Source organism: Diadema antillarum, unplaced genomic scaffold, assembly GCF_040938485.1.
Source record: "Diadema antillarum isolate AM-2024a unplaced genomic scaffold, OU_Dant_1.0 scf00000225, whole genome shotgun sequence".
NCBI lineage: Eukaryota > Metazoa > Echinodermata > Echinoidea > Diadematoida > Diadematidae > Diadema > Diadema antillarum.
In genome coordinates, this window is record NW_027271114.1 from 518,773 (window position 1) to 545,980 (window position 27,208).

At 39.1% G+C, this 27,208-nt stretch overlaps 1 protein-coding gene across 1 annotated transcript in view; it reads left to right on the forward strand.

Moving 5' to 3' along the window:
* Nucleotides 1-27,208, forward strand: part of LOC139724641 (adenylate cyclase type 3-like) — a 56,242-nt gene that overhangs the window by 26,192 nt on the left and 2,842 nt on the right. Inside the window, exons 5-17 of the mRNA XM_071635774.1 lie at nucleotides 12,329-12,440; nucleotides 13,138-13,265; nucleotides 14,685-14,843; nucleotides 18,106-18,250; nucleotides 19,889-20,002; nucleotides 20,952-21,082; nucleotides 21,510-21,671; nucleotides 22,466-22,670; nucleotides 23,352-23,456; nucleotides 24,055-24,209; nucleotides 24,746-24,830; nucleotides 25,715-25,873; nucleotides 26,886-27,032. Coding sequence (XP_071491875.1) covers nucleotides 12,329-12,440; nucleotides 13,138-13,265; nucleotides 14,685-14,843; nucleotides 18,106-18,250; nucleotides 19,889-20,002; nucleotides 20,952-21,082; nucleotides 21,510-21,671; nucleotides 22,466-22,670; nucleotides 23,352-23,456; nucleotides 24,055-24,209; nucleotides 24,746-24,830; nucleotides 25,715-25,873; nucleotides 26,886-27,032 — 1,807 coding nt within the window. The remainder of the gene's footprint in view (nucleotides 1-12,328; nucleotides 12,441-13,137; nucleotides 13,266-14,684; nucleotides 14,844-18,105; nucleotides 18,251-19,888; nucleotides 20,003-20,951; nucleotides 21,083-21,509; nucleotides 21,672-22,465; nucleotides 22,671-23,351; nucleotides 23,457-24,054; nucleotides 24,210-24,745; nucleotides 24,831-25,714; nucleotides 25,874-26,885; nucleotides 27,033-27,208) is intronic.

Genomic DNA, 27,208 nt, shown 5'->3' on the forward strand with positions numbered 1-27,208 from the left:
GTGTGTGTGTGTGTGTGTGTGTGTGTGATGTGTTTTGGAGATATTCCTTGGGGAATCCTTTTCCCAGCCAAGCTCATTTGAGTCAAACAATTTGGGGAATTGCTGCTGCAGCACGGCGAAAGGCGAACAGAAAGGCGTTAATGTCACTCTGTTTTTCTTTTTGTTTTTTCTTTGCAAAGATTCACACTGTTTTGACACACAGGAAATTAATAACTAAAAACAACACCGGTAACACACACACACACATATACAGTATATCTCAGCCATTTCAAAACCAATTGTCATCAAATAAACGTTGAATTCCTCATGGAATTACATGCTCTTTCATATTTCATAAGATGTTTCTCATTATCTCACCAAAAAATGAAACTTGAAATTAGGTCTCAACCAAAACTATACGATCCCTTTAAATTATAGCTGTCTATGCATGTAAGGGCATCCGAAAGAGTATACTATCGGCTGTATAGCATGTATGCCCCATTAGTTTTCTAGGTAGACATGCACTGTTTTGTTTCTCTACCTACAAGATTTGTGATTTATCATTACTTAAAATTTTTGTCCAGCACATTTTCGTAATTCCAAAGAGAACCAAGGGCATATATTTTGGTGTGTTTTTCTGTTTTGTTTTGTTTTATTTTTCGTTCTTGCGTTATTCTTCTGGGTGTTCTCAAATGAAGCTCAAACGTATTATCTGTAGACTCAACACCAGTCGCTTTCACTGACTGCTTTGAAGATAAAATTTTGTTGTGTTGCAGTGTGCCGGGGCGCTTTAGCAGCGATCCCGGCAGCTGCTGAAATTACTTAGACTTTTAGTGACGAATATTTGCACAAGTTTCTGAAGACTTCGGTGAGGTGACTGGTATTTCTTTTTCTCTCCATCTCTGCGAATTGACATTTCAAAAGGCAGCCATCTGTAAATAATAGTCCCATCTGGCATTTCGGAATCACGTATCAGTCTGACATCTTTCAGAATTCCCGGTGCGAGTCGACACGTGATCTTTTTGCCGAACATCTCTCTCTTTTTTTATCTGTTTTCCTTTTGGGTTGTATCGCTGTTATCTTCTCCCCACCCCCCTCGTCCCTTTCTTTGCTGCCACTCTCAAGCCTACATGTATCATTAAAATTATCGTGTTTATTGCACATTATTCATCATGCACCAGGGCCTGCAGCCTGGTGCGACGCGTCTCTCATGTCGCATTTGAATTTCCAAACGTCCGACTGCTGTTAGAAAATCAGACAGCGTGTATTCTCGCTTTGAACAATCATGTCACAACACAGTAACATCACCATCGTTATACCCAGGAACAACAGCAACGATAGTCAATTCTTTGAAAGCATAGTGATTCTTGGGAGATAAGAAAATGCACGTATATATATATATATATATATATACATATATATATTTACACCAAGGTAAATGAACATAATGCTTTCTATTCTTGACTATGCATCATCTATCTCTTTATGTTTCTATAATTTATTACTTGTTAAGTTCCGCTGGTCGGTTTAACTTTTGGTATGAAAAAAAAAAGAGAGAAAGTGATGGTTCCAGACGAAACCCAGACACGAAATCAGTGTTTCATTGATTGGTATGTTGAATCATGCCTCTTTTTCTTCTTCTTTAATTTGTTTTTTGATAATTATCTTTTCGTGACGTGCATACCGATAAGTAGATCGAATATTTTTGACGTCGAGCACACGTGTGCGTATCTTCCAGAAACAGAAGTCTAAATTTGCAGCTCTGTAAAACATAATTGACTTAAATGACAAAGAACAGTGGGATTTTTAGGTCTACCATCTCTTCTTTTCTCCAGACACACTGTTTAAATTTTATGTTTGATTCTGTTGTTTTTTTTTTAGCACACAATTTCTACCCCGCCCCCTATCCCCCCCCCCCCCCCCCGAAAAAAAGAATACAGGGAATGTAAGTAAGGAGGTGATTAGGGACAATTTATTCAGGAGTTACAAGAAAACGGTAATATAAATGCAAAGAGGCACTAAATACTTAACAATTCTTCCTTGCCCACTCTTTTTTAGACGGAAAGGAAATAAGACCGCGTCAAATTTGTCATTTATCATCAACACCGTCTGAAGTTTATATACGGCCAAATTTATAGGTTGCAGAAGGAGAGCGTTTTATTAAACCATCAGCTCTAAACTAGTTACGGTAGTTACACGTTGCCAAATTATAGTTAAAAATTTAACACGCACTCTTACACGTGTTCACACACACAACGCACACACTCACACGCACACACACACGCACACACACACACACACACACACACACACACACACACACATAGACCAAGGAGGTATTGGGCGAGCTCGCCTAGTTTACTATCTTGCGTAGACGTAGATGTTCACACACAAAATTTGTCACTCACGGAGATCATTGGAGATAGTCAGGCACGAAAATCTTTACGGACTGAAAACAAGACATTATAGGGGAAATAATTAAAGGCAAAACCATGAAAACAAAAGAACAGAAAAATTATACGTGAGCTTTGATAGCTTGTTAGCCTCTCTTCACTATTTTGATAATGAATTATAAATTCGTATGTCTATTACTAGTAGTCGCCGCAATGACAGACACAAGAAAATTAAAAACGTTGAAATGAAGACAACAGTGTATGTTGGTCGCATCATCATCTTATTGAGGATGGGGGGAGATTTATCTTCCTGTCTGATTTGAGAACTGATTTCAATTTTGATGATTATTCTCTCGATATACCAGTTTCCCAAGGAAACTCTCCAATGAAATGACGTCAAAATGATCTCTTATCTTTGTAACACACGACATGCACACAGACACACGCACGCGGACACAAGCGGATATATGCGCACTCGCGGACACATGCAAACACACTACTATACCCACCCTCACAATACACACGAACGGTGTTCTTAATGGCGGTAATGAAAACCATGATGGGTTTCTGTGCTGCTCTTTTCCGACGCGGTATAGACATTATCTCGTCAAATAACTGCGCTGTTGAAAAAAATTTCCTACCCCACTGTAGAGTAAACTCGCGTCATCAGTAAATTGTTCATGCCGTTGTGTGGCAAATATGGGTGTCGACCTTTAAAGCTTTTAATGCATCAGCGACATGTATGGTCACGTGCCATCCGTGCATGGAGAAAAGGCGTTGGATGCAACCCATCAAATGGACGGTGAGAACAAATATGAGAAAGAAAGAAAAAAAATGGGCATAATAGAAATGATGGGTTCATCAGTTGCAAGCGACGCCAACTTTTGTTAGAGTTTGAAGCTCGTGTGGCTGAATTCCGTGCGGTGATAATATCACGGATGCGTCTGATAGACAGCAATTTCTCTCCCAATTTTGAAAAACATTGGGGTTTTTCCCCCTCTGTCTCATCGACAAAGATGAAGCCAAGAAGGAAAAATAGAAACAAAAGCAAAACAAGTGATCCACAATAAAGAGAATGACTACGCGTGTATTCCTTTTTCGGCGAAAAGACGAGCGCTCATTTAGTGTATAATGAAACACAAGCTGTAGAATTAATCATCTAATCAGAGGATGCTCCGATCCGATCAATTCTATAGCCATCGTTTCTATTGATAATGAATGAATGCCTCTCCAGCAAAACGATTCTGTGAAAGTTATGTTTACAGTTGTCGTTTCCATGGATGCAGAGTTCTATGCAACAAGCGGTTTCCCTTATTTTGCGGAATTTTAGCGCGATCATGCAGACGATCGATAAAGTCTTCGTCGATTGCAATTTCTCTGTATTCATTTCCGCGATTATTGTATTGCTTTGAAAATATACCTGTTATCTTGATTGCCTATGCCCGCCTTCCACATTACAAGTATTCTCTGTGTATACACGGTATAGGCGGAGGCAAAAAGTTTGCATTTAGCCTTGTCACTATGATATAGTCAGTCAGATAGCAATTACCTAAACCTCCGACTAAAAACATCATGAACATGGTGGACAAGTTATTATCAGCCGTAACGATTTTCTGAGATTCACGCTTCAAGCGTAGAAACGAACCATGTAATGAGCCACGCAGTTCTCACTGGGGAGTTCCCTCAATTTTCAGCTTAGAGTTGTTTTTGTTTTCATTGTTTTTCTTGCAAACTACGCAGTGCAGTCTTATAAGTATCGATCCCCTGTCACCATGAAAACCAGATCACTAAATTGTAATTTACGCGAATACCATAATTCCGAATCTGAATCATTAACCCCCTGTCATCGACAAATCGCTTCTCTGCGTGTCATCGATTGATCCATGCCCTCATTTATCCCGAGGACATCACGACGTAAATCACGCTCAGTCACCATCTCAATCACTGCAGCAACGCCTTGAGGTACTAGTATACCACCCTTCATTTTATTGGAATAATTAGGTCTCCAGTGTCATATCGGCATTGCGAGATGTGAATGGGGTCATTTTGTTCACGTCACGCCACTTTACACATACCACGCGTTTTCCGGTTTTTAGACATTTCAAAAGACTCGAGGTTCAAGGTGGAAAGAATACACGTCCTACTTTATAGCTAATCTACTGTTTCTGCTGCCAATGGCTACTGAAGATTCAAACTTACTGTGGATGATTCCTCGATTGATCACCTAATGGTTGATACTTCATTCATGACATTATTAAATTCTTTTAAACTTCATAAGCTCCCTTTGCCTTCATTTAGAATTCCTGTCGTCTTGAAAGAAATGAGTACACAGTAAATAGGTGTATTATACACATCTTTATAAAGTTCGGGGGCAGCGAAAAATAAAAGGTTTGAAAATGAAAAAGAAGCACAAGAACCCCCGTGACTTTCGTAGGTTCTGCCCCGACACTGCCCGAGATTCTTTCCATTGGATTGGGGGTGGGGATGGGGGTGGGGGTGGAGGTGGGGGTGGGGGAGGACATGCAAAGGTGCATTGACCCTTGACCATACCAACCACGACCAGTTTCCCCGTCCTCCCCACCACCCCCTCCCCCGACACACCCAAACACACCCATACACACGCACACACGCTTGCTATCATCGTTCCGCCCCCCCCCCTTTATTTACTGTATGCACGCTCAAACCCACACTCGGACATTATTCTATTCAATTCAATTCAATTCAGTTCAATTCAATTCAATTCAATTCAATTCAATTCAATTCAATTCAATTCATTTATTTATCATTCTCATTTTTCCTCCAACAAAACATAACACAGAGTAAATCATAAGCATACATTACACATGCTACTTAATACACGTACATTCTTATGCAATTCGTTCGAGCATATAAGAAAAAATTGCATATTAGTTATAATGCTCAAGTGATTGTGGTGCGGTAAACTGCGGCAAACTCCCAGTGACGTTGCTGCGTTATCAATGGAAGTCGGTACCCGCAGCTCGATAACAACAAGAAAAAGTAAAAGTAATAGAAAATAAACAGTGGAGATTGGAGACGACGTAACGAATGAAAATAGCAATCTTGCACTCCTCGTGTACCGCAGGGGATGCGAATTACGTCGATATCTGTCAATGTCCACGCTGGTTGAATTAAAACATATATCAACCCTACCTCATGTGCTCTGGATCCCCACCTCTGATTTAAAAAAAAACAACAACAAGAAAAATAAAAAAGGAAGAATGAATAAAAATCGATTGTAATTTGAATCTTAATTATCATTTAAAGAAAAAGCTTTCACCAGTAAAAAAAACTGTGAATTAAATCAGTGCGATTGTCTTGCCTTCCAATTAACAATCATGGGACTGCTACTGACGTTATAGGTGTGTTGGTTTACGCAGCAAAAACGCGAGAACTTCACAATATATACGAATGTCTATTGAATTACCATGCTTGTATTTTATGCTCGGCAATCCAATGTGGTAGTTAGAGGCGAGGTTATTACATTAGATATTTTTCCCTCAAACAGCTTGCTGGATGCTCATTTATTGGATTACTTCATGATCGTGCATCGAAGTTTTGTGAGGAGGGTGGTTTCTTTACGAATAAGAGTACAATAAGAGATCGATGCTGGAATTGAATAAGAACGGGAGTCACATATTTCTTCCGTAAATGTGATTTTGTATTATTCATTTTCTCACGCATTGTAATACATACATACATACATTATATATATATATATATATATATATATATATATATATTGTTGTTGCTCCGCGTATTGGCAGTACTAGAAATAGCAATAATAATGTCACAATAGAGGAATGCATTAAATGCCAATCTTGATTTTAATGAAAAATCCGAATTTTCGGAGGTCCTCCCCCTTCGTCATGGATGACAGTGCGAATAATTAAAATCAAGATTGGCAATTAATGCATTCCTCTGTTGTGACATTATATATATATATATATATATATATATATGATATATCAATATATGTATATATATATGTATATATATTTATATATGTATATATATTTATATATATATATATTCATATATATATATATATATATATATATATATATATATATATATATTCATATATATATATATATATATATATATATATATATATATATCCCCACACTGAAAGGAAACGAGTTGTACTTTGAAATTGCCAAACGTATGATCAAACAAAGTGGCAAATCTATATCCTATGTGCAGGGAAAAGAGAACTAAAGGTTTGAGAGAAATGTCTTATTTCACTGCTTTTGTTTTGTAATACTCAGTGTCTCAAAGTGGTATTGCGTAAATTGGGGAAGTGACCACGAAAGATTTGCCCCGAACCTTCCCCGTGTCAACAGGCTGCTGTGCCGTACAGGTTGCCCACTCAAGCCCCTGCATAGAGTGCATGCTGACGTTTATGAATTCAACGCTACAATGCTGTTTTTCTATCATTAACGAAAATGACAGTCATGATCATTATCATCATTGTCTACGTCATCATCATCATTGTCTGCGTCATCGTAATCATAGTCTACGTCATAATCACCATGATTATGGTAATGATGGTCATTATGGAAAGAAGATGATGGCGATAGGGAAGAAGGTTACGGTTGAGAAGCAGAATATGTTCTGCCAGAAACAACGAGCAATCAAATTCATAATTATATTTCGGAGAAAATGAAAATATAGGGACTTAGTTTTAGTGCCTTAGTTGGTAACGCTCTCGAAATCACCGCATGCCATTAATTGTTTTTGTCGCAGGAACCTTTATCGTTGTTTGTGGAACTGTGAAGAGTATAATCGGGCGAAGCCGTTTGAAATCTATGGTAGATATGAGATGAGTTAATAGTCCTTCCTAGCAGCGGTTGATTGCAAATCGAACAGGACATTTTATTTTCGAACTTTCATCTTTTGCATTATAATTGTAACATTGTGATGATCTAGACAGTCTTGCTGATGAGTATCTCTTCCTTAATATGTACGGTACGTACGCAGGGAAATTAGCTTTGGTTATGCAACAACTGCGTCACAAAATGATATTTGTTTGTCCCTATCGTTCGTAATATCGTGGCCATCGAGGTCTATATTTTTTTCTTGTGATTCAAGTATGTTACGAAAGACGAAAAATATAAAGACTGAATGTCAGAGGATTCTGTTTGAAAACAGTTCTACATTATTTTGCTCTTACTAGGCGATGATGTGCTTTTTTGTAGTTGTGATGCTTGCCCTTGTTTGTGAACGTGATACCATTCTCTTTTTCTTTCTGTGAGCGTAGAACATATAGATGTGTAAATTTTTGACCCGCTATCGATGCTCCCACAAAAGTATAATTTTGTTCCTGTGTTTGTCAGTTATGGTTAATACAAAATCTGCCACAGCACAGTAGATTTCCACTAACTTTATACTGACCAAAAGATACAGTGCATGATTAATGGGTGCACTGAGAGTTAAAGGCCCCCCCCCCACCCTTAGTCGCTATATTCCTAATTATGTGTTATTATACCAAGAATGTTATTATACCAAGATGTTTTTCAAGCGGCCTACTTATGGCTTCTATTCTACATTGATATAAAAGTTTACATGGTACATGTAGTAGAAGCTTTTCGCTCCTTATATAACTCAGAGCATGTAATAATTCTTTTAATTAGAGAATTTCCACGACCCATAAAGTTCGATGACCACCATATTAACGGCCCTCATTCGACCGTCGCGACGCGTCGTCCTTCTGCCAAAGTATGCGGGGCTCAGAAAGTCCCAAGAGCCCTTCCAACTGACCTTTTACCAAAAGTTTAGCGAGAGTGAGAGTGAGAGAGAAACAGACAGACAGACAAATAGTGAAAGGTAGATATACGCACTGCCGCGGTCGCCATGCCAACTGGCGGTATATCATGTTCCTCCAGAAAGACTCTTCGGCAGCCAGAAGTGCTCCCCTGGCTGTTTGCTTTCCTGTTTGTTGATGCTATTTAGCACGGCCCATAACTCATTACGATCTATACATGTCCGCCTCTCCCTCTCTATATTCTATCTCTCTTCTTCTCTCTCTATATATATTTATATATTCCATCTCTCTCGATCTCCCTCTCTTCTCTCTGTTTCTCTCACAAACAAACACACATACACATGCACACATTCACGCACATAGATAGTTTCTCTCACTCTCGGATCATTGTTCTCTCTCTATCTGTGAATACCACTAAATGTATATTCTCTCAAGCAGTATATCTCTTTCTCTTCTTAATATAATCTTTCTCTCTTTCGAACCAACCATTTCCCCTCTCCCTTGGACCCAATTCCCCTCTCTCCCTCCCCCTCATCCTGTTTTGCTCCCTCTGTCTTTCTCTCAATTTATCTGATTTATGACTGCATCATAATTATCTCTGAAGAAATTTGACCCGCTAAAGGTCTCCGCATCCTTTGATTTTAACAAGCCGAAGAGATGATTCCTCTTCTCCCTTCATTTCGTCCTATCATATACTTCAAGCGGAATGCGAAGTCCGTGTTTGCATAATAAACTTCCAAGATGCAGAGTCCTCGGCTCTGGAGACCTAATTTGCATCGATTTCGCCTCTCGATTTCGCCTCCTGCGATAATAAGCGTGTCTGCCTCGCTGCGACGTTCCGTCTCAAGCCGTCTTGTTTTTATTGTCTGTCGGTGCGAAGCAGCGAAATAATTCAGACGGTGTCCTGCTACAGAAATATATATATAAAAAAGATATCAGAGAAACTTCGAAAGATTACTCTGTTCTCTGAGGAGAAAAACTTGCTAAAGTGGACCAAAATGAATCATTTTTGTGTGTGTGTTTTGTTTTTAATGAATTCGCATTACGTCGAAATTGGATAAGGCCCTCTACGGGCCAGTCTTTGTTTTCGAGTCTTCATTAGATAGGGCTCGACGAAGCCAAATTTAGTATCAACAGGAAGCTAACGCTCTTGATGATGTACTGATACAACCTCTATCAGTTTATTATTTGAAAATCAATAGCAATCTCATAATGAGTATGATATACTTAAACAAAGCCCAACTTCTCGCAAGCACCTAAATAACTAAAAGCATGCCTGCCCCCTCTCTCTGTCTCTATATGCATTTATGCCAATATGATGTATACCCAGACAGACAGACAGACAGACAGACAGACAGATAGATAGATAGATAGATAGATAGATAGATAGATAAGTGGATAAGGATTATGATAGACAGACAAACAGATAGATAGATAATTAGATATACAGATAGATGGTTAGATAGATAGATATATAGATAGAAAGACAGACAGACAGGCAGACGGATAGATAGATAGATAGACAGATAGATAGATAGATAGATAGATAGACAGACAAACAGATAGATAGACAGACAGACAGACAGATAGATAGATAGAAAGATAGATAGATAGATAGATAGATAGACTGATAAATAGAAAGATAGATAATTAGAAGAATTGATTGATTGATTGATAGAGACAGACAGACATGCAGATAGACAGACAGAGAATCGGGCGGAATGAATATCTCAGATTGGAATAGGTTTATAGCCACGTGTTGCGGACTTACTATGGCGTTTCTGTCAGGCAGTCATCATGAACCAAGCCATGATATAGTGGTATCATCATGATTATCCCATTATGTCCCCTTCCCCTCTTCCCTCCCCCTCCCTCTTTTCCGACCCCCTTCTTCCCCCTCTCCCTCTCTTCCTTCGATATTTCCTTTGGCATGTCTGTTGTTTTCCGCACAGAATTGAATTCCTCCCGACTACTCCTTCTTAGTGTTCGTTATCCTCGCTTGTTGACACTCCTGACAATGGCCTTCCGAAGAAGTCATCTTCATTAGCGGTGTACCTTCTCTTCGAGCCGGTGATAAATTTCATTTCCTCCCGAGTCCACCGTATCATCTTCCAGGGAGGAGATGCAATTATATATCCCCCTGTCCTCTGGAAGGCATCAGTTTATGTTTGGCGCGCCTCGATAAAGGATGGTGGGAGAAAGACGCGGGAGAGAGAGGAGGATTTGAAGATGGGGGGGGGGGGGGGAGTGAGGGAAAGAGACGGTGTCTATCCCAATGGTATCTTAATGACATCCGTTTGGAGATCTCATTCCAATATCCGCCCAGATGTTGGTTTGATTTTTTTGAGGGACCTATATTAATACAAATTAGTTGCCAAGAGCGCTCTGTTTATCTGGAGAATGCTGTTCCAATTATGTCCTCTTTCCTCTTGATATCCTTTAATTGAGTAAAACAACGCTAGTCCTCCTTACGGTCCCAAAGGTAAGAAGGGATGTGAATGCCTTATCTTTATTTTCATTATCATTATCTTTTTTTCTAGTCGCTGAAGAGATTTCAATTTAGTGTCATCTCTAAAAGAGTTGGAAGAACTCCAGACAAAATTGATAGAAGCTTCGTACTTGAGGTCAATGATGCACAATCAGGAAACACGCATTGCCTCTCGTTGATTTTGTCAACTCCGAGGTTTGTTTGCCAGAGATGTTCCCATAAATTATAGATAATTATGACCAGCTCGTGTGCGTGCCAGCCCGCAACTTTCAATTTTGACGTTGCATTTTGCTCACGAGTAGCTCATTAGCTTTCGCCCACTTCATAAACTCGTTTGGTACACTTCATTCTCTTCTTTAAGTCGCATGATGACTTTTGTTCAGGTACATTTTTTTCTTTTTCACCTTTGTCAAGAGAAACCAGTCAAATTAATATAATTATTGTCGCAGTTCCATATTGGAAAACTATACAAGGCCCCTTTGTTGTTGCTTCTGCTGTTGTTATTCTGTTATTATCATTATGCTCTTCAAATTTGTCACGACCTTGTCTGGAATATCCATTGCCGTTCTACTTCTACTACTTCTACTACGTCCTGCTGTATGCAACAACAAAGCACTGAAACTGCAGTATCTGTGAAAAAAATATATATATATCTCGTTGTGAAGTCTAGATGTTTCATTCCACTCATCAGCACATTGAACACATTTCGCTTGGTCAACGAAATGAACAAAAGAAAAGAAAAGAAAAGAAAAGGAAAGAAAACTAAAGAAAACAAAGAGACGTCGATGAGTAGGATGTGAGATCAACGCAAAATAAAGCGACTCAAGAATGAGAGAGAATCTATTCCCGCACTTCGTTGCGTTCTAAAGACTTGGAGACGTGTTGCCTACAACAGTTTAAACCCGTTGGGGACGATCTGATTTTGCTATTATGAGTGCATTGATATGGCTTCTTTCTGCCCCACCTTATATTGTCGTCATTCCTATTGATGTGTATCACTAAGATATTTTCCCAAAGGAAAAAAGAAAACAAACAAAAACCTACAACTTATGGCTTCCATTTTAAATTCATACATGTATGAACTTTTGCATGATAATCATGTGTGAGCCTTTAGCTTCGTATGTGTATCAGAGAATGCAATAACACTCTTAACTCTTAATGCTGGACGCAGAAAGTCCTAAGAGCCCTTCCACCCGACCTTTTACCATAATGTACACCTGCATACAAGTTAGTTTGGTCCGGACTATAGTCTTGGAACAAAGGGTTAAAGGGATTGTTTTATACCATTCGCAGATGAAACAAAAACCCAGCTTTACTGCTTCAAAATAGTTCGAAAATGTGAGTTAGGGATAGAAACAGTCAGTTTAAAAAAGTTAATCAGTATAATCTGCAGATCAATGTTGATTTGTATTGTTAACATACAAAATGTGAACAGTAGTTAAAATGAACTTGTTTCTAGACTAAATCATATACAGTTGTGGTTTAGTGAGAAAAGTAATGATATCTCCGCGTACTTTAGGCTTTGTTGCAAATTTCTTGTATGGTAGGAGGTTTTCCGATACAACTGACCTACACATTATACATCAAATGTAATAACTCGAACATTTTTTTTTAATCACTGCACCCAATGGTAAACAGTACCTTTAACCTTGTGATCTTCGTTTTCTCCCCCCCCCCTCACAGTATTCTCTTCGCCGACATCGTCGGCTTCACGGCGATGTCGTCCAAGCTGACCGCCCAGGAACTCGTCAAGACACTCAACGCCCTCTTCGCCAACTTCGATAAACTCGCCGAGGTAAACATGCATCCTTTTCCGTCGTTCGCACAACTTGTATTGTACGATTACTACGCTACTACTGCTACTATAATTGTAGTAGTAGCTGAATTTTGTGCTAATAATGATAATGATATTAGTGTAGTAATAATATATACTAACAACAATGACACAAATAACAGTAATAATGATTTATAATAAGAATTATGATAATGTAATGATAAATGTTTAAGGATTGCATGAACCATATTGTTATTATTATCATTATTATTATTATTATTATCATTATCTTTTATTATTATTGTTGTTATTATTATCATGATTATTATTATTACTATTATTGTTATTATCATTATCTTTTATTATTATTATTATTATTATTATTATTATTATTATTATTATTATTATTATTATTATCATTATTATTATTATTATCATTATGGTTACACGTTGTATTAATGTTTTGTGCATAATTGAACTGACGATTGTTTTAGTGAGTCATTGTATTTCTCTCACAATTCCCATGTTAATGCTACGATTATTGTTTAGTATCGTCTGTTGTTGTTGGATTTTATTCATTTTGTTTGCAGAGAGGTTCAGATTTCCTAAATATTGATGTAACTAATGTATTACGCCCATGTTGCTATGTTTTTCCACTATATGGAGTTATATACTGCATAATATACTTATTATCTTTTTCTATCTATCTCTCTCTCAGCGCAACAACCAGCTACGCATCAAAATCCTGGGGGACTGTTACTACTGCATATGCGGTGTGCCCGAACAGCGGGCCGACCACGCCGTGTGCAGCGTCCAGATGGGGCTCGATATGGTCGTCGCCATCGCGTAAGTTGATCTGTTTACAGGTCTAGGGCAGTTACCCCCTGGGCAATTACCCCAGTCCCGCCTTCCCCTGGCCCTAACCCTATTCCTAATCCTGAAAATGATCCTTAACCCAAACTCTAACCCTAAACCTAACCCTGATCCTAATCTTTACTATAACCTTATCACTAACCAGTATTTAGCCGGGAAAGGGTGGGGGTGGGGGTGGGGGAGGGATTTTGTCCTGATACAGTTTACCCCTCGCCACCCACACATACATACATACATACATACATGCATACATACACACATACATACATACACACATACATACATACATACATACATACATGCATACATACATACATACACACATACACACATACATACATACATACATACATACATACATACATACATACATACTAATACTAACACACAATCATTATGGAGCCCATGTCAAATCTGTATACATCACATCCATACAAGTGTTCCCCTTGTAGGTGATATTTACTCATCCTGAATTAATGGAAGTGTTTTGCCTTCTTTGCAACCATGAAAGTAAAAAACATAGTTCTCGTGTGCAAATTCCAACTGATGAAAGACGAATTTTGAGTGCTGTCGAGTACTATGCTCTAGCTTTAAACAGAGTAGACCAAACATACTTGATAATGCGGTAGTCATAACTATATGGGTCTCTAGTAGAGGCTGAATTGAAGAGACTACTCTGTGCGTTTAACGTAATACTCCTGTTATTGTCACTATCTTAGTTCTTTATGATTTCATATCGATCTGTATCTATGCTGGTATTTAATTCTTTTCTTGTATAGCGCTGACCCCTGTAGTAACAATACACTTTTGCTTTACAAAGTGCTTGTCGCTTAGAAACGTGGAAAATCGCTTACTGCCACTTTCTGACATTATAATTTTAGTGCTTCAAAAAAATCACAAACGAATGGCTACCGTTCTGGAAAGAGAGTGGTCAAATGTATGGATACGAGTTCGATTGCAAAAACGAGCTAACTCAATTCTTGTTGATTTTAGATATTTCAGATTAAAGCTTTGCTAAAAAGAAAGAAAAACATGTACGATAGAATGTACAAATGATGAAAATGTAGGCCTACGATATCTTTAAACATATTCAATATAAAATCAAGAATACGCCTTGTTACATAACATGTGAGGTATCGCTGGAAAAGGTTTTATTTTGCTTTATCTGATTATGGGCCTACTTAAAAATGCCAATGTGTGGCGCTTTATTCGTTTTTGCGATCAAACTTTATTAATCGTGTATCTTTTTTTTATATTTCTGTTTCTAAGTGTGATAAAAGGGGATAAAGTGCTTGTAGTGACTGGAGTCAAATTTCCAGGTGCCATCGACCGTGCATGAAATAATTGGTACCACCCTCATTCTTTAATATTCTCCATCAATTTTGTCGGTAGGGCGGTGAGGAAAAGCACGCAGTCGGGCGTCGACATGAGGGTGGGCATACACACAGGGGCCGTGCTGGCAGGCGTCATGGGTCAAAAGCGTTGGCAGTTCGACGTATGGAGTACCGACGTCGTGTTGGCCAACAACATGGAGTCCGGCGGAATACCAGGGTAGGTTACATGCGTGTATGTATGTATGTATGTATGTGTGTTCGTATGCATGTATAAATGAATGTTTCTATATGAGTGTGTGTGTGTGTACGTTTGTCTGTATGTATGTATGTATGTTTGCGTGTATGTTTGTATTTTTGTATGTTTGTATGTATGTTCGTCATGATGTATGTACATATCTAATGTATAGAGAAAGAATTCTACATACCCGGTCAACCGGTCTCTCCTGTACTTTAAAATCCCCTACTCCCCTGTCTCCTAATAGCCATGGTCTCTTCATCAACTTCTTTTCGATAGGCGCGGTCAGACTGGGAAAAGATCGAGAAGTTTAAGATCGCGATCTTTAAGATCTCGAAGTTTTGCCAGTGTGACCGCAAACTTTCCGCGAAACTTCTCGCGAAACGTCTCGATCTGTTTGCGGGCGTTGTCTCCGAAGCGCGAGACCATTGTCATGTACAGGTGTGCATTGTTACGTCACAATCACTAGCCATCGGACGGCGCACTCTTTCTTGCGCGCGTACGAATGGCCCAAAACTTCGCGATCTTAAACTTCTCGATCTTAAACTTCTCGATCTTTTGCCAGTCTGACCGCGCCTAATATCTGGCCACATTCTCCTTGAAAGGAGCATCGTTCTCTTCTGGTTATCTCGATGTCTTTTTTTTTTTTTTGTATCCTCTTCATGTTCTTGATTCTTCGCTCTGACGATAGGGTCCTTATATATCTCGTACAACAACAAATATACAGTATAAATTTAATACAAATCATGTATGGGCGAAGGAAATTTGACGTAATATATGTTTCATATCAGCTTTAAATTTATGTAATCTGTGCGTTTGTATTGTTTTTTATTCACGGTTTCCAATGATTTATCTCTTCCTCTTTCTACATACCTATTTATCTGCCCGGCTATGGCTTTGGATGTGATATACATAATAATTATATCTGTCTAGCTAGCTGTGTAGTCTATGTATCTATGTATCTATGCATCTTTGTATTTCTTTATTCATCTATCTATCTATCTATCTATCTACCTATCTACCTATCTATCTATGAAATGGTGTGCCTGTCTGTCTATTTGCTTATCTTTTAGTACTGTACTCCCTCCTGTTTCTCCATCTAACGACAATAGCTGTCGACCTGAAACGCCAAACCCATCTATCCAGGTTATCCATTTCTTAAACAAACACACGTTTTCTGCATACCTAGTCATATATTCGTCTACTAGAGCTGTTCATAAAGCTATATGTTTATCTATTTAGCAAACTCGTTACAGTTGTCTGTCTGTATGAGTGAGTGTGTGTGTGTTTGTTTATGTGTGAGTGTGATATCAGATTTTGCTCTTGGTTTTCCAATTCATTGCGATATTGTCTTGGAGCCTTTAATTCAACAAATTCTCCCGGCTGTTTATTACCCAAGACCTAATTGCGCTTGCTCAAACAGAGAGTTAAGTAGACAGTCGTTAATGCTCTACGCTTTCCGATCTCTCAGATCAAATTCTCTCCGCAGAGCATATAGCGAGGGCACTGTTTATCGGGGATTCAATCTCCCGTAACCATAGCTACAGCTCCAGAAAGTACTTTGCGCTCATCGCCGTGTACAAAATCACGGCTTTCGTCGAATCTCTTCGCAGATCTAATTCTTTCTCTCCCTCCCTAAATTTCGGATCAATCTATCACTATCTATCACGGCGACTCTCCCGCCATTTTTATATCCCTCTCTTCACCCGCCGGGCTCCCCACCCTTTCTTTTTTTCCCTTCCTGTCCCCCTTTTCTCTCTCTCTTTATCCATTATACTGTTTTCCATATCTCAGTCACATCAACAGGAAAAGAAAAGTTCTTTGAGAGTGTGCAGATGGTGTACAAAAAGACAACCAGATTGAGTGCCAAGTCGAAGTCAAGCTGATGTGCATTGTAACGCGTGCACGCGAAGCAATCGTCAATCTTAATGGACGCGATTCTCACCTAAACAACCTACAACGTCAAAACGCTAATGGCCTTTTATGTTTCCCTCGATAAAAACACATTAAGTCACACATAATTATGCTAAATCATAGGGAGCACCTTTGAAAAGGAACGGTGTTACAGAAAATCTTACGAACGTTAACCGTCTTTGTAACCTTTGCAGGAAGTCGTGGAAGAACACTTAACACCAGAGGTGTTGTGTACCATGGGTGAATCGATTTCATTGGTGCTTGTACTTTCTGCCCAAACACCTGAGAGTGTGAACTTCACGCATGTGACTGTTCGTTTACATCTAACAAAACTTGTCCTATCCTAATGGGCACCTGCCCTTGGCTACCTGTTTATTGTTTGATGTTTCAAAACGCTACAAAACTCTGCAAAGACCTCGCAGGGCGCTTTTGGTGAGACTCAAGTGCGCTAACTGGTCAATACGACCATGCATGCATTTCATGAATTATGCTTCACGACGAAGTCTTTAAGTCGATCTTAGTCTATCCGATATGAAGAACAGCACACAATACGATTGCACAAACTCTCTTGAGAAAAAAAAATGTCTCATGTAGGAGTCCAACCCCTCCCCCCCCCCCTAAAAAAAGAGAGAGAGAGAATGAAGCTCTTTTTGTACATAATTCTATATTAGAGCACATAGCTCGAGCCAGGCAACATATCCGATTGATAAGTATCAAAGCGGAAACCAGGATCCCAATCCACGTGGGGATGGAATGACTGATATCTTGGCTAATTGTTTAATCATTAACCCAGAAAATAATGAGTGGCTTCATCCTTCCCTTTTCCCTGTATCTTGTTCCGCCACCCACTTTCCACTCCCGGCACCATCCAGGAAAAACGATTCGCGCTAACGTCTCTTAATGTGCTTAAGTATGACAGGGCGAACATCACAAGCAAAATATCCTCATTTATGAGAAGACCACAGTCTCCACTGTACCAGTTGTACATTGGCATTACATTTTCTGTATTCTGCTGTAGACTTGACGTACTGTGTTCACATTTCTCTGACCACGTACAGTTGCAGCTTGACCGGGGTGAATAACTGAGTAGTCGGAAATATATTTCTGGATCAAAGTTTGGTCAGAGCTTATAAATATAGGCCTCTTGTTATTCTTGTTCGATCCGGTCAGTATTTTTTACGGACACATTGCGTGCACACCTGTTACTTAAAGAAAAAACAAATCAGTGTAATCATTTTTGTTGACTGAAAATTATTGTGTTTCAATCTTCATTTTGATATAGTATGAGTGACCCTTTGTTTCTTCATTTTCTTCTCCGATAAAAATACAGGCGTGTTCACATTTCTCAGAGCACATTTGATTGCTTGAATGGTGAGTTCGACGTGGAGCCTGGTGAAGGGGAGACGAGAAGCGATCACATCAAACACGCCGGCATCAAGACGTATCTGATCAAAGTCAACAAGAATCAAAACCAGGTGAGAACTAGCCGTTTGTCTAGTTCCTCTCGCTGTAAGATGGCTGCAACGGGCGAGCCCAGCCGAGCGCGACAGCGCACCCCACTCGGCTGGGCTCTCTTCACTATACAGCGAGAGGGCCTTGACAAAAGGCTAGGTGAGAACGTGCAAGCGAACTCGTCCACTCGATGCTCAGCCCTACTGATGCCTCATTCTGTACACATGATCACGAGGTTGCAGTGCTCATAAAAGTCATGCTTAAAGTCTTTTCAATCTTAAAGGGCCCCTGAAATCCAAATGCATGTTAATTTGTGTTGATTTATGATACCCTCAACATCACTTTGCGGAGAAACGAATATCTAGAAACATTCCATATAATATATGTTTTTTACGATTTTTTCTTCTATTTTTCTTCAGATTACTTGGGAACGCCCACAAAAAATCCTTCCAAACCAATATTCCTCAGATTGTAGATGACCTCATCTGTCAAGCATTGCTAAAGTACTGAAATGTTTAACAAAAGACATTGGAAAGCACCTTCCCCTCGACTCAGCATAACTTGCATGTTCCCTCGCCATGTCTTTTGTTAGTCACATTAATATCACAAAAACATGCAAGTTATGCTGAGTCGAGGGAAAGGTGCATTCCAATGTCTTTTGTGAAACATTTCAGTACTTTAGCAATGATTGACAGATGAGAAAAATAGAAGAAAAAAATCGTTAAAAATGTATGGAATGTTTCCAGATATTCATTTCACCGTAAAGTATCATAAATCAACACAAATTAACATGCATTTGGATTTCAGGGGCCCTTTAACCCTATCTGTGCCAGAGACGTGTACGATGCTGTGGCGTTTTCTGTTCCAATCGGGACCCAAAGCACTAAAAGGGTTATGGGTCAAAGCTACATGATACGTTTAACGGTGGATCTTAATTGTGAATTTATATTGCGCAGTTTCTACGAAGCACATAATTATACTCAACTGCGCATAACAATATGATATAATAAAAAAACAACAACAAATAAATTCATTTTGATCTAGGCGTGTAAAGGGCAGTTGTAATGTAAACGATTAGGATGTAATCCAACGTGTAAGAAGGTCCCTGGCTGATTTAAGACATTGTTATACGCAACTGGTACCTTGGAAGTGACTGAAAATGATGGTAATAATAATGATGAAAATAATAGACTAAAGAAACAGAGAGAGAGAGGGTGGGGGGATACAACAAGGAAGGTGCTGGGGAAAGAATGATGTTCTCCTTCTTGGCTCAGTGTCACTAGTAGGAGAGACAACGAAATAACACAACTTCAGTCTCTTGCGGCTCACAGGCATGATGTATGCTGCAAATTTGCGAAGTCACTGCTAAAGTCACAACAATTCAGGCACTGGTTACCAGCACCTCGACAGACCAGGTACTCTTCATCTTTAAGAAGGTCAACACAAATCCCACTGTGAGGTGTAGAACAGAAAGGTACAAGAGAAGCCCAATTCCATAATATCTTATTGAGTTATTGAATACTACACAATAATTTGGAAAGGTTTAACGAAAATATTTACCATCATCGCCATCATCATTATCCTAACGTCTAGTCAGTCTATATTTTTTTCCAGTGTGTGTGATTAATCAATTGATTTTCTGTCTCATCTGGTCCGTGCAGCCTGCCTCAGGGCTTAGTCTGTCAATGAACAACCACAACGAGGCGACGGAGACGTCGGACGAGCCAGCATCCGAAAGCATACCAGAAGGCGTGGACAAGATCAAGAAAGATGAGGTATAATAAGCCGACTACTGCAGCTGCTGCGTGGATACGCAGCTAACTACCGTCTTGATGTAGTTTACTGACAGTGCTGTGTGGTGGCGCTATACATATAGGCAACCATCATAAGTATGAGCTTTGCAAACAGGCAAAGGAGACTATGTTTTCTTACATCATGTATGCTGGTGTTACTCTAACTTTAAGACATTTTGAAAATGAATCGTCTTGGAAGAAGTCAGTCAGCTTATTTTTTCTTCTGATACAGGTGTCGTATCAATCTGATAGGGCGTAATTCCCTGACTTGCCTTAACATTCAACTGCGATTTTTTTTTTTCAACTTCAGCAAATTGTTTTATGCTGGCAGAATGCTACCTTACTATTGACAGAACAGAGCATGTTCCTTCCTGATATACAAAAAAAGAAATGATTAAAATCTTATTTTGAGGCGTATGTGTTGTCAATTTGAATGATTAAATCGATTTCCATTATTCTCAACTTCTACATACGAATCTCTATCAAGACTATAGAATGTGTCATGATTGGGTTTCATTGAATTTGTCAGGTACTTAACATTGCTATTTTCCATCACCACAATTTCAAATGAAATGAACAGTTATTTGCCACGTTGTCAGAGAAATAAGATTCGTATTTCTATAAAAGGTGTTGCCAAAATTAGTGACAAATTGGAGCAATTAAGATGTATTTAAGAATCCTGCAACTGAAAGAAAGAACTGTTATGCATGAGCAGCTATTGACTGAAATAACAGCCCCATTATTTTTACTCTGCCCCAAGGAGATTTAAATAATTAATGAATGGTTGAAATGTACAATTTTTAAATGTACGATCGTAAGATTGATGATAAGAGATGAAGCACCAAACCACGGAAAATTGTTTTCTGAGACCGGATGGTATAACCGACCTCCTCTGCCTATGGTTTTCAACAAAAAAAAAATCCAAACGTAGATGGAGACTGAGATCAAATTCAAGGACAAGGCCAAGACGGTGTCCTTTGAACCGGAAGTGGAAGCTCGTGAGGATCAGAAGGACGAGAATCAGAGGCTAGACGAAGCCATTGCGGACAGAGAGAGTAACACGTGAGTAATGACGTCACCCAGTTGGTCAGGCTGGTGGATATGAAGAATTTTCCATCACTTAACAACTCGAAAATCTCTGAAAAAAAAAATGTCTGGTGGTTGTGCCAACATGAATATATGTAAGATTTTTTGTATGATGATGTTACGTTAAACTCGAATGCCGCTCCGATGCAATGACTGAGAGATTAAGTATAATTTTTGCCCGGAGTCACTGCAAAAACAAAATAAACAATCGGGAAGGGGATTTGAAATAATGAATTAAAATATGTAGCAATGAAAACAGAATGTGATCACATTATCCCACACCCCAATCTACTTCCAAGATAAATGAAATGTTGCCAGATTTTTATTCTTTTTTTTTCCGCCAATGAGGTTTATGAAGTAGCCTAGACTTTTCTTACGAGTTTCGTGATGTTTTCCTGTGCAGAAAGCTGAGAGAAAAGACGAAATTCCTCACTCTGCGCTTCAAGGAGAAATCAATGGAGTCCCGCTTCCAACAGGGAAAAGACAGAATGAGCGCAGCTGGTATATCGAGCGCCCTCACCGTCGTCTTCTTTGTTTTCTTCGTCCAGCTTCTAATGTTGCCAAGGTGAGTTTTGTTTTGTTTTGTTTTGTTTTGTTTTGTTTTGTTTTGTTTTGTTTTGTTTTGTTTTGTTTTGTTTGCATCATTCTTTTGCGGTGTCTGCAGCAGTTTACGCAGATATCAGTCTGATTGGCGTCTTTTATTATGTACGGTTTACCTGAATCATTGATTAGGGCATAATTCTGACAGTGCTTTTCGTGTTCAAGCAGGAATCAGAGTTGCAATTGGCAAAATAATGGTAACCTCTGAGGAACAAAAGGTTATAAATTGATAGTCAACTCCCTGTTCTCATGCGTTTAGCAGATAGAAATTTGTCTGAAAATTGATATTGTGGGTTATTGTGTATTGACAGTTTTGTTGTTGTGTATGTATGTATCATGTATGTGCGTTTGTTTTGTGTGTGTGTGTTATACAAGTAAGTATTATTTCTGTTGGGCAATACTAGCAGTAACATTTGAACACAAGATTCATGTGCATTCATGTATAATACATGTAATATTGCTTTAATGGTACATTTGGGTTCAGTAATCATTTATATAAACTGCCATCCTTGAAGCGAATCGAGAAAAAAAAAAACCAATGACTCTAACATTTCCACAGTGAATAAAAATCAATCACAAATTCTGATTCAAATCTCTCCTTTATTTTTTTGTTCACTCCGACTTCTCTCTCATGATTGTTTCCTCCCGTTTCTTGTCTATACTTCATTTCGTGCATTCCCATCCACAACTGACACAGGGCTGTGTTTTAGGTATAATACACTCGTCTATTTTGTCTAACTTTTCCTGCGCCCACCACAGAACAAGCCTGACATATGCCACGTTCTCCGTCTGTGCTGCCGTCCTAGCTATCATCACTTACGTGTCGCTCGCGCCCAGCTTCAAGGCGCACTATCCTTCCATCCTCATCAAATTGGCAACGTTCGTCGAGCGAACGCCCTGGGCGAGAATCACGTGCGCCACGTTTGTGATTACCCTCGTCTCCGCCACCGACATCGTCGATGTGGTATGTGCATGTTATAGTTTCTTCTTCTTCTTTTTTCAGGCAGTACTCGATTACCGGCTGCCGACAGCAGACAGAATGCCCAAAGAGGCTGCGTCCGTCATCCTGATAAATTATCAAAATTATTAAATATAAATATAATTAAAATAAGCAATGACCAATGATAAATACAGCCGACACACGATTATTTGTCGCTTTTCTTCCTTGTTTAGACCAGTATAGTAGCAATAACAATAGAAATTTCGTTTCATATAGTTTACAGTAGTATTGCAAAAAGGACAATAATGACATTAATAACTGACATATAATTTGTTTAACTTTTTATGTTAAGCGACTGCCATTACCAATGATGAATTGGGTTCAGGACAAACACGAGAAATCTTTCAAAGCCTAAATGATATTGCATTCATCCCATTTAAGTCCAAGTAGTTCCCACATTATTTACGAATAAATAGTCCTACCGCCTGAACGACTTTTTTTTTCAAATTGATATTGATTTTTTTTTTCAAATGTGTCTTGATGAATGTTCATCGCTGGAGTTATTTAAAAGTCTAAAAGGAAGTGAGGCTGTAGTTTGGTCCTTCTTTTACTTCTACAGCCCACAAAGCAGTTTTTGATGTTTGTGCCACTATTAGATTCTTTATTTACATCCCGGCATCTCTTTACTTCTTTCGTTTAACGCAGCTCACCTGTAAAGATACCCCATACGGCAACGTCACCTCGCTCGATCCGCAAGATGCACGCTGCCTCAACCCACAGTACTTCAACTACATGCTGCTCCTTGTCATGGTGAGATATTGAGTGCATATACGCACAAAGTCTGGTTGCCATAGTAACCACATCTTTTCTATAGAGAGGCAGAAAGTCATTATTTACTGGAGCAAAAGGCATGGGGTTGTGAGGGAAGGAGTGCAATGATAAGTCAAAACTCGTCTTACTTGATTAAAATGATATCTCCACCACTCCCCCTCTCTCTTTTCTATCTATCTATCTATCTATCTATCTATCTATCTCTTTTTGTCTTTCTGTCGACATTGAATATATAATGTCCCCTTTCCATCTTTATTCTTCTCTTTTTCCCCCTCTTTTTTATCATAATCATCATTATAATCATTATCTATATCGTTGAAACATTACCACGTTACCTCGTCGTATCTGGTTTGAATATTTTTGCCCATATGATTATGTCACTACTGTTATTGCAATTTTGTTGTTACTTGTGGCATCCTGACATTAACTTGTGTACACTACACTGTACACTATATTTATTATGGTTTTGACTATTTACTTAAACAAACAAATAACAACACACATCACGTAACGTCCGAAGCGCCGCGTGCAATGCTAAGCATCTTTTTCTTCGTTTTTGTTTTTGTTCTGGTGGCAGGCTGTGATCACCACCATGTTTCAGATCACGCACCTCGTCAAGCTCACACTCACCATCCTCCTCACGGTCTTCTACTGCGTCCTCATGAACGTCATCAAACCCGTGCTCTACAACCGACACGATGATTACCTCGAAGCCATGGTCACCGATGACCAGTAAGGACGAACATTCGTCACTCTTTTGTGACTTCGTGGGTTGACGTAAATTTCTGGCCTGGACTGTGTTCTCGCAAACTGAACCCCCCCCCCCCCCCCCCCCCCAGAAAACAGAAAGAAAAAAGTGCCGTGCTCACCCCCACATTCCGCTTGGTTGTCGTGTGCAACCGAGAACAGAATGTTTTGCGTCATGTGTTTCGACTTTGCTCCGATGCATTAGCAATAAGTGCGTCCAATATTGAATCATATGATATGAATTGACACGCACAAAGCAGGGATACGGAAACTACTAGTACATGGCTCATCACCACATCACGGGTTCTTGATGAAGGTGAAAATACATAAATAAAAAGCAAATAAGTTAGAGCCAAAATCAGTTGTTGTCATTGCTGTTGCATAGCTTTTTGATATTTCGTTTTATCATTGGTGCAAATGCTCTGCCAAACAGTTCCGCTAGAACAATAAAAGAAAAGGTGACTGCTCTGACATGATAATAATGTTGTTGTTGTTGTTGTTTTTCCCACTTCCTCATACAGACCATGTAATAGTGTTGAGACTCGGATAGCCAACACCGTTCAACTGGTCGTGGTGGCAGCCGCTCTCATCTACTTCAACTCTCACGTGAGTATCCTTAACTCTCACGTGACAACTTTCAAAATCCTGGCAAAGTGTATTGATTTACATGCCCAGCAAAAAACAAAAACAAAAACAAATGCCAAAAAAACCCACACATAATGACTATACAACCCGGCACAAGCTTAATTTTATGTCATTTCCCATGATGCGACAATATGGTCCACCCTAGGCTTGATAAGTATTTTCTTCTCTGCCTCTTAATTTCCATTCCTATTGTCAACCATTTTAACCGTTCAGGCAATTTTACCATGGAAATGGAAAATGAATTCAATTCAATTCAATCTATAGCTGGTCACTAACTTGAGTTGTCGTTTGACCACCATTGTAAGCATATTATGCTTGAACAAGATAGCAGCCTTTTAGAGAATGTTACACTTGAACTTGTCATGAACCAATATGAAGAAGAAACAGTGCAGAAAACTAGAAAAATAGCTTGAGAAAGAATGAGAAGGAGAGGTAACATAAAACAGTGATGTGAACCGAAGCATTGTTTACACTGCATGCGAAAGTATTTACCTGTTTGTTGAGCGAACTACGTAATACAACGCAAACGGACAAAAATGACATATAATCAAAATGGGGCATAAAGTTAAAACGTCGTAAAAGACCAAAGATATTTTTTTCTTTTCAAGACAGATCGAAACGACACTACGCAGTTTAGATAAGTTTATGATGTAAGGGCTTTACAGATTTGTCATCGACCTACACGAGAATGTACTACTTGAATAATTTATATTCTTATATAATACTGAAATGTCGTATATAACATGGTGCTAATTATACTACGCATACTTTGGATAGTTTTACTTTGGATGATTATGCTCCGCACTTTTGTTTTCCTCCCTTTCGGCTAATTATACTCCGCACAGCTGGAGGTCACGTCCAGACTTCTCTTCTACTGGAAGACGGAGGCCAAGGAGCAGAAGGAGGAGGTGGGTCGGATGAGGGTGAAGAATGAGAACCTCGTGCTCAACATCATGCCCGAACACGTGGCCAAGCACTTCCTGGGAAGCAGAAAGAGTGATGAGGTACTTTATACTTAAAGCGATGGGACAGTAAATTCGGTTTAGATGGGACCTCATGGTTTTCAATGTTGTTTGATGATCTTTTTTTTATTTTTTATTAATGAGAAACCTCTTTTGAAATATGAAAGAGCAAATAATTTTTAGAGAAATTCAAGGTTAATTTGATGAAAATTGTCTTTGAAATGGCTGAGATATCCAAAACAAAGCGACCCTAATAAAAGATGGGACCCACTCTTTACTAGTATTAAAATCACCTTGTTTTGCTTCTTTTTTTTTACATCTCAGCCATTTCAAAACCAATTTTCATCAAATAAACTGTGAATTCCTCTTAGAATTGTATGCTCTTTAATATTTCACAAAGCGGTTTCTAAGTATCTCGCAAAAAAGTCAACAGCTGACTCTTCACCTCAACAAATACTATACCATCCCTTTAACCCTTCCTGTGCCGGGGATTTCGGTCAGTGTGTACAACGCTATGGAGTTTTCCGTGTCCATCGGCTCTCAATGCACACAATGTGTTAATTTGATATCGGCCGCCTACTTTGCCTCACCCTCTTTAACTCAGTCCACTCTTGAATTTGACGTCATGTTATTGCGTCGTTTCTGTGCAAATTGATGTTCACCGAATACGGTCCAGTTTTACGACGCCGTGATCCTCAAAAGTGGATAGAATCGCCACTTTATTATTGTATTCTCAATAGGCCATGCCTTGTATGATAATAGCGATGATTTATTAATTGTTGTAATCATTGTGTTAAGACAACACAAATTAGATATGGCACGTTCTAGAAACAGAGCATTGTGTGTGTTTTTTGTTGTTCCTGTTTTTATTTTTTGTTTGCTTCTGTCCTTGTAATGATGCAAAGCAAAGAAAGTGTCTTCACTCGTTATTTTTCAAATATTTCAAATTAATAGCAGTAATTCTATCGACGAAAGTTTTGTGAATATGTCGAGAAGTTAACGTGATGACTTTTATTATTCACACAATGTTCAATTTGAACTTTGACCCGTCTAGGAGTTGTACGCCCAGAGTTACACGGAGGCCGGTGTCATGTTCGCCTCCATGCCGAACTTCTCCGATTTCTACTCGGAGGATGCCATTAACAATCAGGGTACCGAATGCCTCCGATTTCTCAACGAAATCATCAGCGATTTTGACGATGTGAGTGCTCCTCCATTTTTTTCATGGTTTTTGTTACAATAACGTATTGTCCTCAGTTTGAGGGTTCCTTGCAACCAATTCATGCACTGGGGGAAGGGAAGGGAACATATTTCCATGGAGAGGTCTGCCTTGTTTGTTACTTACAGCTTTGCAGTTTCTGTAGGGACAACGCGTCC